We start from the raw sequence: 13,508 nt of genomic DNA, 5'->3' as shown, positions 1-13,508 counted from the left end.
CTCAGACACTAATAATATACTATGTCAACTCATTTTAAATAAAACTTTAAAAATAAATTAAAATTTTAAAAAATCACTCACAGATACTAATAAAATTTGATCTTTCCTTCACTCTTTACATTTACAAATATAACTATAAATACGTATTTTATGTGTATTATTCAAAAGACTGGGATAATACTATCATTTTACTTTGTTTTTTCACTTAGATACAGAACACTTCTTGTTTTACTATTTTTCAAAAACATGATTTTTACTGATTGTTCTAAATACAATAAAAAGTACAATAAAGGGATCCCTGGGTGGCGCAGCAGTTTGGCGCCTGCCTTTGGCCCAGGGTGCGATCTTGGAGACCCGGGATCGAATCCCACGTCGGGCTCCCGGTGCATGTAGCCTGCTTCTCCCTCTGCCTATGTCTCTGCCTCTCTCTCTCTCTGTGACTACCATTAAAGAAAAAAAAAAAAAAAAGTACAACAAAAACTGTCCCTTTGGAAACCAAAGGTTGTTTTGTTTCTGATTTTGTTTTCATAAACAAAGCTATTACATACTCATACATCTTTGGTCACACTGCTAAAATAAATTTCCCAAAAAGATATCAGTGTGATCAAATAATAAAGCCACCTAAACACTGTTAAAACACACTACCAGAAAACACATTTCCAGAGAAGATGCTCTATTTCCACCAGATAAAAGAGCTCATCTCTGTATATCAGACGTCAGCAAAGTGTAGCAGGGCCTGTCTCCTATTTTGGTTTGGTCGTCCTATGAGTTAAGAATGGTTTTACATTTTTAAATGGTTGAAAACAAATCAAAAGAAGAATTACATTTGTCTCAAGTGCGTTACAATCTGTCATCCATGGACTAAATCTTGGCATTTATTAGCTCATTTAATCTTTACAACAACCCTGTGAAGTACTATTACTCATTTTATAGAAGAGGAAACTGAAGCTTCTAGATAAAGTAACTAGTAAAAATTATACAGCTTAAGAGTAATTCAGCTAAAAATAAAACCCAAGGGCACTTAACCAGCTTCTGCATACGTGAAGTTATCCAACGCTGTGCAGTGTATTAAGTGCCAAAGGGATATGCAAGTAACACAATCTAGTGCACAGCATGGAGCCTACTTAAAAAAAAAAAAAGACAGCTTTGTGGTGCCTGGTGCCTGGGTGGTTTAGTCAGTGGAGTGTCGGACTCTTAACCTCGACTCAGGTCTAGATCTTGGGGTTGTGAGTTTAAGCCCTGCTTTGGGCTCTGTGCTGGGCATGGAACCTACTTAAAAACACATACACACGTTCATACATAAGCAAGCAAGCAAGCAACACTGAAAGACCAGATATTTTTACTTCTATAAAACACATTTGGGGTCCACTGAAATGCTTAGAGACTTTTTTTCTTAAACACTTCATGTTCACCATAAACTTGAATCCACTTTTTCCAACAAAAAATTTTAACTACTTATCTAGTTGTATACGATCCAGAAGGCTAGGAGGACCATCTTCTACCTTTTGGTTTGGCTTACTGATTAAGCTAAAAGAAAACTTGGCTTACCAAGAAAATAGACTGTTTCTGGCATTTTGAAGATAAGTTTTTAAATCTCAGGGCTATCATGAAATTTAATACAAGGCAAAGCTTGGGCAATATTTGTATCTACAGGACTTCTATACAAGAACATATAATTCACAGATTTCACTTGTTTTGTACACTGTTGTATATCTAAGACTCAAAGGTCCTGACATAGTGATCCTCTAATATTTGTTTCTGTAATAAATGAAACAAAACTGCTGAAATAAAGACCAGGAACAGTTATCAACAAATTAAATCTGGAGCTAGAATTGAGATGTGCTACTTAATACTTGAGAATGGTTGTTAATGCCCTTATTCTCATTGACTAGACTGAATTTAATTGATAATTAGCAGTAAATTTATAACTGTGTTCAATGTAGAAGTAAATGTTTACTAGTTTTTACTGTTTTTCATTGTCAGAAAAGATAGAATTATATACAATCTCCCATATATACCTTCATATATATCCCCGTTGTCTTTTATCTTTATTTATATATATGTGTATATATATATATACACACACATATGTATATATATATTTTCCTGTCTCATTTTAAAGTAAACAAGACTTTTTAAAAGCTACATTGAGGGGTGGGAGGATGGAGTAACTGGGTGATGGGCATTAAGGAGGACACCTGATGTAAATGAACACTGGGTGTTATATGCAACTGATGAATCACTAAATTTTACCTCTAAAACTAATAATACAATATATGTTAATTGGTTTTATTTTTTTGTTATTTTTTTGTTAATTGGTTTTATTTTTATTTTTTATTATTATTATTTTTTAAATTTATGATAGTCACACACAGAGAGAGAGAGAGGCAGAGACACAGGCAGAGGGAGAAGGAGGCTCCATGCACCAGGAGCCCGACGTGGGATTCGATCCCGGGTCTCCAGGATCGCGCCCTGGGCAAAATGCAGGCGCTAAACCGCTGCGCCACCCAGGGATCCCCTGTTAATTGGTTTTAAATTTAAAAAAAAAAGCTATCCTAAGTAACAGATGTACTCCTGTTTGTTATTTTTTATTTTATTTATTCATGACAGACACAGAGAGAGACAGAGGGAGAAGCAAGCTCTATGCAGGGAGCCTGATGTGGGACTTGATCCCGGGACTCCAGGATCATGCCCTGAGCTGAAGGCAGATGCTTAACCGCTGAGCCACCCAGGCCTCCCCTGTACTACTGTTTTTATGCACACATAAAAATAATGTGGCCCAGAGGTACCTGGCTAGCTCAGTCGGAACAGTATGCGACTCTTAATCTGAGGATCATGAGTTCAAGCCCTACATTAAGAGTGGAGCCTACTTAAAAAACGTGGCCCACAAATTAGGATCATTTTATTCAATACACCATTATTGTGCTTTTACCAAGACTAAGCAAAAATGCTTTTTAAAGGCAGTTCTGCATACTATTGACTAAGATTTCTTTTCTTTTCTTTTTTTTTTTTTTGACTAAGATTTCTTTTCTTTCCCCTTCGCTCATACAGGCCTCTTAAACCATGCTGTCTCACCTTTATCTTCAGTTTTAACTATACCTTCACAGAAGCACTAAGTTATATATAATGGTTTTGTTTTTGCATACTATTTTGCTTAAAAAATGTACATATACTCTTAGTTGATATAAGCACTGTCACTTCACCCTGTTATTTAACTGAACCATAAAAGTCTATCAACTTAGACTTAGTTATGATGTTAAAATCATGAGGATTTTCAGGATTATCTTTAAAACTTAAGAATCTAAGTGTACTCTTTTCCCATTACTTCTTAGTTTCCATCCAACATCCTGCTGATGTTGGTCTTTCAATAGGTGACAGAACAATTGAAAGGCAGTGTAGGCATGTTGAAGAGTAAAAGGTGAGGGAGTAGCACTTGGCTTTGGTTTGGAAAGCTTATTGCCTCGGTGGTTGTATGAATAAAATCAGGTAAGTGTTAAGTGTAAGCTAGAATGGTGCTCTGCAGTTCATGTAGAAAACTATTTCATATATTCTTCTCAGTCAGATTGGGTATTGAGCAGAAATGATAAACCAGAAATCCGGAGAAGCAAAAATTTGGAATATATATGATAAAGATTTGATAGTCATGAAACATTAAAAAGAAAAATTCTTGGGACGCCTTGGTGGCTCAGCGGTTAAGCGTCTGCCTTCGGCTCAGGGTGTGATCTTGGAGCTCCGGGATGGAGTCAAACATCAGGCTCCCTGCATGGAGCCTGTTTCTCCTCCCTCTGCCTAGGTCTCTGCCTCTTTCTGTGTCTCTTATGAACAAATAAATACAATCTTTTAAAAAAAAAATCTTATACATGAATGAGAAAATAGGCAAAAGACACTATAGATAATTTTAAAATCTTGTTTATTGTAGTTTTACATATGTTTTTGGTATACATATATCTTAAATTTTGCCATTATAATCATTTTAAGGGTAAATTCATAGAAACAAATGGTATTAAGTACATTCACAGATACAGTTGTCACCACTGTCCATCTCTAGAACTTTTTCATCTTTCCAAATTGAAGCGATCTCTATTAAACAGTAAGTCCCCTTCCCCTGAAGCCCTGGTATCCATCATTCTATTTTCTGTCTTTATGAATTTACTTATTCTAGGTACTTCATGTAAATGAAATCATACAATAAATGTCTTTCTGTTTCTGGCTTATTTCACCTACCCCAATGTTTTCAGGGTTTATCCCTGCTACAGAATGTATAAGAAGTTCCCTCCTTTTTAAGATTGAATAGTATTTCATTGTATGCTTACACCACATTTTGTTTAACCATTCATCTGTTGATGGACAGTTAGGTTGTTTCCATTTATTGGCTATTGTGAACAATACATTACTGGACATGGTTAAACAAATACCTGTTTGAGTTCCTACTTTCAGTTCTTTTGGGTGTATACCCAGGAGTGGAATTACTGGGCCATGAGGTAATTCTGTTTAATTTTTTGAAGAATAGCCAAACTGTTTTCCACAGCAGCTATACTATTTTACATTCCCACCACCAGTGTAAGAATGATCTAATTTCTCCACATTCTCACAAACACTTGTTTTCCATGTTTTTATTACAGCCACCTAGTAACTGGTGTGAGGTAGTATATCTCATGGTTTTGATTTGCATTTCCCTAAGGATGTTGAGCATCTTTTCGTGTGCTTATTGGTCATTTGTGTATCATTGGAAAAATGTTCCTTTGTCCATTTTTAAGTAGACAGTCTTGTTTGTTTTTACTTTTTTGGTCTTATTTTTGAATTGTAGGTGTTGTTTATATACTGCGGATATTAATCCCTTGTCAGAGGTGATTTGCAAATATTCTTTTCAGTTCTATGGGTTGCCTTTTCCCTATGTTGATACTTTTTTTGATGCACAAAATATTTTTAATTTTGATGAAGTCCTTTTACCTATTTTTTCCTGTTTGTGTTTTTGGAGTTACGTCCAATGCATTGTCAAACCCAAGGTCTTGAAGATTTACCCCTACGTTTTCTTCTAATAATTTTATATAGTTTTACCTCTTAAATTTAGGTTTCTCTTTAAATTCATTTTGAGTTAATTTTTGTATATGGCGTGAGGTAGGTCCAACCTCCCCTTTTTGCATGTGGAAATTGAGCTATTTCAGCACAATTTGCTTCCCTATTGACTGCACTTGATACCCTTATGAAAAATCAATAGGCCATAGAAATACAGGTTCATTTTTGGATTTTCTATGTCTATCCATATACCAGTACCATACTGTTTTAATCACTCAGCTTTGTAGTAAGTTTGCAAGTCATTTATTCTGTAGATTAAATTTATTCCTAAGTACTTTATTCTTTCAGGGGTCCCTGGGTGGCTCAGTCAGTTGAGCATCTACCTTCAGCTGGGGTCGTGATCTCAGGATCCTGGGATAGAACCCTGTCCAGCGGCTCCCTGCTCAGTGGCAGTCTGCTTCTCCCCCTTACTCTCATGCTTTCTCAATAAAATCTTAAAAAAAAAAAAAAAAAAAAAAGTATTTTATTTTTTTAGATGCTGTTGTAAACAGAATTGCACACAGGCATGTGTTAGAGGAGGGGCAGAGGCAAAGAATCAAGCAGATTCCCCACGGAGCCCTGAAGTCAAAGGGGGAGGGAGCTCAATCCCAGGACCCAAGAGATCATGACCTAAGCTAAAACCAAGAGTTGGCACTTAGCTGACTGAGCCACCCAGGTGCCCTTGGAATTGTTTTCTTAATTCCTTTTTTGGTAGGAGCTTAGGAAGATGGTGGAGTAAGAGGACCCTGAGTCCACCCTGGCCCACATTTACTACTAGATATCCTCCACATCCGAGTCAATAAATTGGAGCGTGATCTGAAGACTGGCAGAACAAACTTCACAATTAAATATAGAGAAAAGGCTGCATCTGAAAGGTTTGGAAGGTCAGAAAGGTGGAGAGAGGCTATCAGCTGGAGGGAGGGATGTGTGTGAAGAGGGCAGAGAAACAGGTCCTCGAACCAGGTATCTCACATGGAGAAGACCCCATAACGTTTGGCTTTAAAAACCAGAGGAACAAACAAACAAACAAACAAACAAACTCAAAGGAGCTGAATTCTGTGAGCTTGTAAAACCAGTGGGGCTTGGAGCCCAGAGCTTTAAAAGTCAGCTGACTAACGCTGCACTGGCCACCAGTGAGTGATAGGGTAAGTGATAGGTGGGTTGCTGCCCTTAAAGAGACAACAGTGTGTGAAGAGGCAACATAAAAACAGCAGTTTAGGGCAACCCAGGGGCTCAGCGGTTTAGTGCTGCCTTCAGCCCAGGGCATGATCCTGGAGACTCAGGATCCAGTCCCACGTCAGGCTCCCTGCATGGAGCCTGCTTCTCCCTCTGCCTGTGTTCCCCCCCCCCCCCCCCCGTGTCTCTCATGAATAAATAAATAAAATCTTAAAAAATAAACAAACCCAGCAGTTTATGGAATACCAGGGGGAAATGGGAAGCAGATTTGTTCATTCTGATTTCAGACCACGTTGGGGGGACCTCTCTGAAAACAAAAGAGCTTGCATGTGCCATTTTCCTCCCTAGCCCACCAGCATAAACACAGAGTCACCTGTAAGAAGGGGAGCTGCACAGACACTTGCTACCTGACCCGCTAGCAGTATGCCATGCCCATGAGTTCTCCTCAGGAGTCACCCACTCCCAAGCGTGCTAAGCCTTGCGTTCAAGGGGATTTTGTTAGTGCCATGTGCACCCCGCCCAAACACCCCCACCCACAATCATGTGCTGGGCTCAGCCATACCCAGTCATCCTCATGCAAGATGCCCAACCTTGCACCCCCTGCCACTCCAGGGCACAGCCTCCAGCTGCCTCAATGCTTCAGGGGATCTAGCACAGGACTAGCGGCCCAAATGAAATTTTGCTCACAACCCTGCCCTGCTCCAAAGTTCCCTGAAGTACACACCCCTTCAGAGCTGGCCTGCCTGGGTCCCACTAACACCACAGACAGCAAGCATAGCCCACAAGAGGCAGAGTCAGTACAAATGACTACATTGAGAGGAACAGTGACACAGACACAACAGCAACGTGTAAACAACACACACAGGATACTCTCCTCTAAGTGCCAGGTTCTGTGAACAGAGAACACTGTATGGCAGGGCATACCAGGACCTCCTCTTCATAAACTCACTACTTTCAAGAGCAGAAGACACAGCTGACTTTCTTAACAGAAACAGAGAGGCAGACAAAATGAGACAGAGAAACTCATCCCAAATGAAAGAACAGGACAAGGCCACAGCCAGAGATCTAAAGCAAAACATATATAAGTAACATGCTTGATGGAGAATTTAAAGCAATGATTGTAAGGATACTCACTAGAGTTGAGAAAAGAGTGGAAAACATGAGTGATACCCTTAACATAGAGATAAGGAATAACACAGCAGAGATAAAGGGCTCAATAAAAGAAATGAGAAACACACTTGATGGAATGAATACAGCACGGAAGAGCAGAGAAATGAATTAGTGACCAAGAAGACAGAGTAATGGAGAGTAATCAGCTGAACAAAAGAAACAATTACACAAAAGAACAGACTTAGGGAACTTAGTTACTCCATCAATCAACATTCATATTATAGGAGTCCCAAACAAGAGAGAAAAAAAGGGGCCAGAAAATTTTATTTAATGAAATAATATCTGAAAACTTCCCTAAATTGAGGAAGGAAACCGATATCCAGATCCAGGAGGCATCGAGAACTCCAAACAAAATCAACAAAGCAGATGCACACCAAGACAAGTTGTAATTAAATCTACAAAATATAGTGATAAAGAAAAAATCATAAAAGCAGCAGAACAAAAGTCATCAGTAAGTTACAAGGGAAAGCCCATAAGATTACAGATTTTTTGGCCGAAACTTGGCAAGCCAGAAGAGAGTGGCATGATATATTCAGTGTGCTGAATAGGAAAAATCTGCATGATATATTCAGTGTGCTGAATGGGAAAAATCTGCAGCCAAGAATACAATATCCAGCAAGGCTATCATTCAGAATAGAAGGAGAGACAGAGTTTCCCAGACAAACAAAATAGGGATGCCTGGGTGGCTCAGCAGTTGAATCTTTTGCCTTTGGCTCAGGGTGTGGTCCCAGAGTCCCGGGATATCAGACTTCCCTTGAGGAGCCTACTTCTCCTGTCTGTGTCTCTGCCTCTCTCTGTCTCTCATGAATAAATCAATAAAATCTTTTAAAAAATATATAAATAAATAAAGGAGTCTGTGACCCCTGTGACCACTGCAAGAAATCTAAAAAGGGACTCTTGAAGTAGAAAGGAGACCAAAAGTCACAGTATATAGGTATGAAATACAAAAGGAATAAAAATGACTATTTCTGTAAAAAATCAGCCAGGGAACCCACACCGACATACACATGCACACACAAAGAATATAAAATATACTAACAGTTGGCAAATTGAATTTAAATTTTAGAAAAAGGAAAAAATATATTAACATATACCTAGAAACCAGGGGAGGAGAAAAGAATGGGTTTTACCTTAAATGACCATCAACTTAATATAAACTGCCATATGCAGAGGAGACTATACATAAGCCTAATGGCAGGTTAAAAACAGAACTACCTTATGACCTAGCAATCATACTACAGGGGGTTTACCCAAAGAATACAAGAATACTAATTCAAAAGGATGTATGCATCCTGATGTTCATAGCATTATTTATAATAGCAAGATATGGAAGCAGTCTGTATCCTCTGATTGATGAACGGATAAAGAAGATATGAAATACATATATATGTGCATATATATATATATATATATATATATATATGCAACGGCATATTATTCAGCCAAAGAAAGAATAAAATATTTTAAAAAATATTTTATTATTTGAGAGAGAGCGAGAGATAGAGAACAGTGTGGGGGCAAGGAGAAGCAGACTCCCCGTTGAGCAGGGAGCCCAACTTGGAGCTCATTCCCAGGACCCTGGGATCATGACCGGACTTGAAGGCAGATGCTTAACTGACTGAGCCACTCCAGGCTTTAGTGTTGCCTTAAAATTGACAAGAACATACCATAAAAAATGCCAGTTATAATAATCAATAATATTTGGAATATGAAATTGAGATGTGTGCTTATTATTATTCATGTGTGCAAATGTGTGCAAATTATTCCCAAATTAGTTTCCCTTATTTCCAGTTTCAAATTCCTAAGTAACAGCTGATTTGCTTGTTGGCAACATTAGGTCTTAAATAACCCAATTAGTTAAACAAATACTCAGTGTTAAACAATATATAAATACATGTCAGTTAAAATAATTCTTTTAAAGGACATGAAATATTTATTAATAACTCTCAAGTGTTTGGAAATTAGGCAATATATTTGCACATAATTTATGGAAATTGGAAAATATTTTTATCTGAATAAAAACAGTATAAACAATTTATGAGCTATAGCTAAATTAAGATCAGAGGTATATAATTTGAGGGGGCCTGGAGAGCTCCTTTGATAGAACATGAGACTCTTGATCTCAGGGATTTAAGTCTAAGCCCCACACAATGTGGAGCTTATCTAAAAAAACAAAAACCTTTTTTTTGTTTTGTTTTTTTTTGTTTTGTTTTTTTTTTAAGGGGGCAGGGGATGCCTGGGTGGCTCAGCGGTTGAGCGTCTCCAGGGCATGATCCTGGAGTCCGGGGATTGAGTCCCACAATGGGCTCCCTGCATGGAGCCTGCTTCTCCCTCTGCCTGTGTCTCTCCCTCTCTCTGTGTGTCTCTCATGAATAATTAAAAAAAAAAAAAAGAGGGGGGAAGGGCAGAGGGAGAAGAAGAGAGAGAATCTTAAGCAGTCTCCATGCCCTGTGTGGAGCCTGATGTGAGTCTCGATCTCACAAACCATGACATCACAAACCATGACATTATGACCCAAGCTGAATCACTAGTAGGATGCTTAACTGATTGAACCACTCAAGTGCCCCCTCAAAAAGTCAGGTAAAACTAAACTCAAGTATCAAGGAAGGTATCCTTAAGTGGAAAAATCACAAAAGCAAGAAAGGTATTACCATATAATAATTCAGGACAAGTGGAAAAATCACAAAAGCAAGAAAGGTATTACCATATAATAATTCAGGACAGTGATTTCGGGGGATGGAAGAGAATACTGAACGGTAATGGGATTCAAAAGAGGTTTCTACGGCTAGCAGTCTAATATTTCCTGACTTAGGTGGAGGTTATACAGGTGTTGGCTTTATGATAATTTACTAAGTTATATAATTAAAATATTCATACACTTAAAAAAATCAAGTCAAATTCCCATAAATATTAAAAAGTGCCAGCTTTTGGCTTCAAAACCCCAAGATCTGTCAGATTAATTAACTGTTCTGAAAACATACAAAAAATTACATTTAGCAATAAAATGAAATAAAGAACATGGCCAATATATAAATGTAGCATTAATGCCATTCCTCCAAGCCATCACTCATCATCACGACAGTTTTAGTAACAGAATACCAGTCTGATGGCTTATGAACAGAAATACCATAGACCTTAAGGAAGCCAAACAAACAGCTACCAGGACCCTTAAGGTTTTCAATTGGCTGGCTCCCTTAGCAGTACTTAAAAAGTAACCAGTGTAGTCCTGTTCTGCTGAGCTAATACTTTTCATCTTATACATCATTCTCAAGAGCACCTAAAAATACAATGCACTGAGAACTAGATTTTTCACCTAACTTTACATCGTTTACTGTCTTCAACATTTAAGCTTCTTAGTTTCATCTGCTTTTGACTAGAATATGTACATTTCCTACAATTGTTTGGGACCAGGAATGTTAACTATAGTGGAATTAAATAAATTTTTAAAAATATAAAAATTATACTTACAGGCGAATCACCTTAACTTTAAAGATATTACTTTCCTAACCAAATATTTTTCTAAATATCTTCTATGTGCCAAGCACTGTGTCAGATGAAGGAGATAAAAAACAGCCCAAGATTGGATCTACTCTCATCTCAAGGTACTTTTGTTATATATTTGGAAAAATTACACCAAAAAGAGTTCCTATCTACTGTATTGCAACTAGCAATAATAGTAATACATTGCATATCAACAATTTATTCCCGACAAATTTTTCAGCGTCTGCAACTGTGTATGCTACAATTAATCTCCATATCCTCAGTACCTAACGCTGCATCTAGCACACGGCGTGTGAAGAAAAATAAAAAAGTTTGCTAAATAGTCAAACAGAAAATAATAGATAATATAAAAAGAAGACAGAGACCCTATCACCATACGGGCCCTTTGGTCACCTCACACTTCCCTACTGACACAGACTGTCTCCCTACTTGTGCACCCTCTCTCCTCATCCCACCCTGCAGTCCATGACTCATTTAGTCATTTAATCTTCTGAGTACCAGTAATACAAAAATTAGTAAGAATCATATTTCCTTTAACCAGTGAGCCTACCGTGTAGCAGAGAGACAAACACGTATACAATAATGCTTTAAAGCTCAGAGGTCCGACCCGCTGCTAGGAGGGCAAACTTGAAGATCTCACTCCGCAGGGATTCCCAGGGAAACTGATCCTCAGAGAGACCTGAGACTGGGGGGCGGGAGAACCGGGGGGGGGTCTAGGGTCAGTATGACTGAGGAGGTCAGGACTACAGCGTGGTTGCGCTCCCGTAACAAAGTGAGAGGGAAGACAACGGTCAGACTTGGAAGGCCTCTAAACGCCACCCTCTTGGGCGAGATTCCGGGGATGAACGGGAATCCCCGTGGATTTTAAGGCAGAAAACGGACCAAAGCTTTGGAGAGCACTGGACGGACGACAAGCAGCCCGGACGGGGATGGGAGGCGGCCCACAGTCTCCTCCCGGAGCAGAGCAGCCGCCCTCTCGAGGAGGCACGCCGACACCGCCGCGGATCCTGCGGCAGCCGGCGGCCCTCCGAGGCTTCCCGCCCCCAGCCACGCAACCCGGCCAAAGTTCCTGAAGGAGCCCCGCTACCGAAACCCGCACGAGCCCGCGGCCACAGCCGGAGTCCGCCCCCAACACCCGCACGCTGGCCGGGGAGCAAGCGGTCCTGCTCCTTCCCGCCCACGTCGAGGGCACAACTCCGGGAGGGCTCCCCGTGTACGCCCCGCCGCCCTCCGAAGCCCCTCCGCTCCCGCCTCACCGCACGCCCTGCACGCCCAGCGCCGCCGCCCCGCCGCACACCTACCCCCTCGGTCTTCATGTCCAGGATCTTTTCCACCTCGAATACATCCTCCCCGTCCTCCTCGCTGTCTCCGGCTGCCTCCGCGCCTCTTGTGGCTGCGTCCTTCTCTTCGCCCGCTGCTCCGATACCTTCTCCTTCAGCTTCAGGAGACTCCACATTGCCGGCGGCACCTGAGACAGGACTCGCACTCACGCTCGCTCCCTCGGCGACCGTCGCCGCCGCCATCATCGGAGCCCAGCAAACCGCCGACGAAGAGCGGCTGCGACACACACCCTGGCGGTTCCTCGCGCTCCGCGCTTGGCCCGAATCCACGTGACGCTGCTAGGGAGACCCGCCAATAGCGGCCTCCGGACCCTGGAGCGACACACACACCCACCAATCACGTCGAGGCGGGCGCGCTGGAGCCCGCGGAGTCTACGGGAAGTGAGTGGGCGGGCCGAGGGGCGCCCGGGAGGAAGGGCGGGGCGAATAGGCCGTGAGAGTGAGGCGCTGGGCAGCTGCGGCGCTGGGGAGGCGCGGGGAAGGGCAGCTCTGGAACGGCCGGTTGGGATGGGCGGAGAGGGAGGGGCTTGTCTGGGCGCCGGAGAAAAGGGAGAGAGGCGGGCTCACCCGGCGGGGAAGGGGCGACCGGGGCACCGCGGAGGGCGGCTATTCGCCTTGGAGAAGGAGCTCAAGCGCCTGAGGGGACCGACTGCTGCTGGGGCCTGACGGCTGTGCCTGAGGAAACCGACCGCTGCTGGGACCTGACGGCCGCCCCGAGGGGACCGACCGCTGCTGGGACCTGACGGCCGCCCTGAGGGGACGGACAGTTGCGAGGTTCCCCAGAACAGCAGCCCACCTCTGCCGGGACCGGAGCGGGCCGGACATGCGGTGTGATTGAGATTCGTTAAACGCGTGTGGACGATACAAACATCCCTCAGTGCTGTTATATTCTAGTATTGTTTACAGATAGGAAAAACATTTTAAGTATCAGGCCAAAGCTAATTGTTTTTCAAGTTCTAGGGATTTTTTCCCCCATTGAAAATATCTGGACGTGATAAAATTACTTTGTCCACCTTACGGATGATTGACAAAGATAGTCACCCAGAGTTGCTATGATAACCCACCTAAGGGTAAAATAGTTTTCTCACTTTGGATTCAAATGAAATTGTGGTATCGAGCTTTTAATTTTTTTATTCTGCTAAGTGTCATTTATTTAAGTTATCTATACCCAACTTGGGGCTGAAATTCAGGACCTGGAGATGAAGAATGGCAAGCTCTTCGGACAGACAGCCAGGTGCCCCAAGGAGTTTTTCATTTTTGTTTCTT

At 41.4% G+C, this 13,508-nt stretch overlaps 1 protein-coding gene across 1 annotated transcript in view; it reads right to left on the bottom strand.

The window, feature by feature from the left end:
- The window catches only part of MPHOSPH8 (M-phase phosphoprotein 8), a 50,878-nt gene extending 38,350 nt beyond the window's left edge, over nt 1-12,528 (bottom strand). Inside the window, exon 1 of the mRNA XM_025996621.2 lies at nt 12,204-12,528. Within this exon, the coding sequence (XP_025852406.2) occupies nt 12,204-12,428 (225 nt within the window). The 5' untranslated portion in view covers nt 12,429-12,528. The remainder of the gene's footprint in view (nt 1-12,203) is intronic.
- Nucleotides 12,529-13,508: the final 980 nt, after the last annotated feature.

The sequence above is a fragment of the Vulpes vulpes genome, chromosome 9, assembly GCF_048418805.1.
Source record: "Vulpes vulpes isolate BD-2025 chromosome 9, VulVul3, whole genome shotgun sequence".
Lineage (NCBI taxonomy): Eukaryota > Metazoa > Chordata > Mammalia > Carnivora > Canidae > Vulpes > Vulpes vulpes.
The sequence above is the reverse complement of the archived record's forward strand: the minus strand, read 5'-3'. Positions and strand labels throughout refer to the sequence as shown.